General features: G+C 31.9%; 1 protein-coding gene across 2 annotated transcripts in view; it reads right to left on the bottom strand.

Annotated features, from left to right (window-relative positions):
* The window catches only part of LOC108751750 (SAM and SH3 domain-containing protein 1-like), a 366,503-nt gene that overhangs the window by 86,437 nt on the left and 277,903 nt on the right, over positions 1–2,163 (bottom strand). For both annotated transcript variants that reach the window (XM_018492138.1, XM_018492139.1), the window contains exon 2: positions 1,150–1,338. In XM_018492138.1, coding sequence (XP_018347640.1) covers positions 1,150–1,338 — 189 coding nt within the window. The remainder of the gene's footprint in view (positions 1–1,149; positions 1,339–2,163) is intronic.

Here is a 2,163-nt window from a genome sequence, read left to right as displayed (position 1 = left end):
AAGGCCTGCTAAAATATTTGTAATGTAATAAATTCAAATTAAAAAGATAATTTAATTAAATTTTTGATAAAGTAGAGTCGACATAAAATTTTATATTATCATTACACTAAATTCGCTAAAAATATTTATAAAGAGAAGTGTATAACATAATTATATAATATTTACAAATTTATCCATTGTACCATGTACTCATTTTTGCAAAGCTAACTTTTTCTATTTTAAATATTCACGAGATCGTTGTTGCATCTAATTTAAAAAATATTAAAAAATTGTAATGACCAATCGTTTTCGTGCTTAATCAAAACGTGATATATTCTCGAAAAGAGTGACTTTTATATTAATTTTCCAAATCGACACATCATCGATCTTTGAAGCAATCTGACCTTAATAGTCAATCGATTGCTTGCGTTTGAAAACTCGATTAGCCGCGGGGAGAAAGACTGAGTAACGAACAATAACCGATTTAAGCTGGGATCGATAGGGTCTACATGGTTAATCGCCTTAAAGCACTTTGGAAAGTTACTCATGGAAGAACCACGAGCCCACAAACGCAAAGTGTTTGAACTTTCTTCGTGAAGGATTTCCCGTCAAGTCTCTCTTTTGTTAAACATATCATTCAAATGTGTGTGAAAGATAGAGATACAAATCAGCATATTAAAAAAATATTAACTGAACCAACACAATTATATTTCGTATAACAATTTCTCATTATAACGCTTAGGCACTACGACTTGTTACCAATTACTACAAAATTATTTATTATCTGTACATATTTATGTACATATATCGTTGCAAAGATTGTTGAAATATAATTTTAGTCTTATGAATACGTTCATATTTCATCGATTGCTTGGTAAATACGCGATTGCCTGCGTCTGACAATTTTCTTCATGATAAAATTGTCTCCGCCCATCGGAAAAAGAGACAAATGCTCGTATCGAATCAACAGGATGTGTTCTTCTTGCGAGTTCTGTCCCTTCAAAAGCAATTTGGCCAAGTGTCAGGGGAGTAGAGTAATAAGAAGAAATCGCGGCGATAGACAAGCTACTATATGTCACCCTATAACCGCATTATGCCATTCGCGGAAGTAATAAAAGAGGAGAACGCCGGGAAGGGGCAAATAAAAGCGAATATGAGGAATTTGCTCACCGAGTATTTTCCGGGCACGTAAATGGGCTGTGAATGACTGGTGGTGAGCTGGGTGTTGGGCATTCGTGCGGAAGCGTTTGTTTCTCGCCGGCGTAGCTCCTCGAGCGGCTCAAGAACATCCCCGTAATGCGTCCTGAAGAGATCTGCATATCTTGAGGCAAGCCCTTCCAAATACCCTCTCTCGCCCTCCTGTAACACACAATGTCGAAATAATTAGAAGTTGTCGAAAAAATTTTATAAATAAAAATGCTCGTGTACATAAGCGTATCTATTATTTTCACATGTAATGTAAAATAATAGACATATAATATATGATTTCGTATTGACTAAATCTGTGAAAGATTTCCATAACGATGGTTGTTAAAAATTAATCGTTAATCTCAAATTTTTTAAGAGCTCGCTATAATCGGCAATAGCTGAATAATAAACACACTTTATTATTACATTGCAACGTCAAAAACTATTTGCATGTGCTCCAGTAGATTTGTGTAAAATGCGTTATAATTTTCTCATCAGTCGATAAATTAATAAACGATTGTAAATTTTTAAATGCAATCGTCATAAGATCAATTCATATTGGAAATGTGGAACGCATTTAGATTAATTATTGAGCTATTTATTAATGAAGCCTGACGAAAGCACAGAATTATCCCATATATTGCAAATAATAATGAATGACAGACATGTTATCTGAATAAATGAGATAACTTTTCAACATAATCAGATATATACATTGTCACAATCGTAACATGTGTGTAAATGACAATAGATTTTGTTTTTACTATATGAATATTGATTTTTTTTTAGTATACATGCAATATTTAAATATTAGTTTTCTTTTGGCAGATGATTCGCATATTTTATATAGGCACAATTTAAAGTAAAAAAAAAAACTATTTAAAAAATAAAATAAGTAAGTAAAAATATAAAAAGTGTTAAAGACAACGTTATATTTTTATAGGATATCATTTTTAATATTGACGACGTTACATCGAAGATCAACTTCTAATCAAA

The sequence above is a fragment of the Trachymyrmex septentrionalis genome, unplaced genomic scaffold (genome assembly GCF_001594115.1).
Source record: "Trachymyrmex septentrionalis isolate Tsep2-gDNA-1 unplaced genomic scaffold, Tsep1.0 scaffold51, whole genome shotgun sequence".
NCBI classification, from domain to species: Eukaryota; Metazoa; Arthropoda; class Insecta; order Hymenoptera; family Formicidae; genus Trachymyrmex; species Trachymyrmex septentrionalis.
Note: the sequence above shows the minus strand (reverse complement) of the source record. Positions and strands in the feature narration are given on the sequence as shown.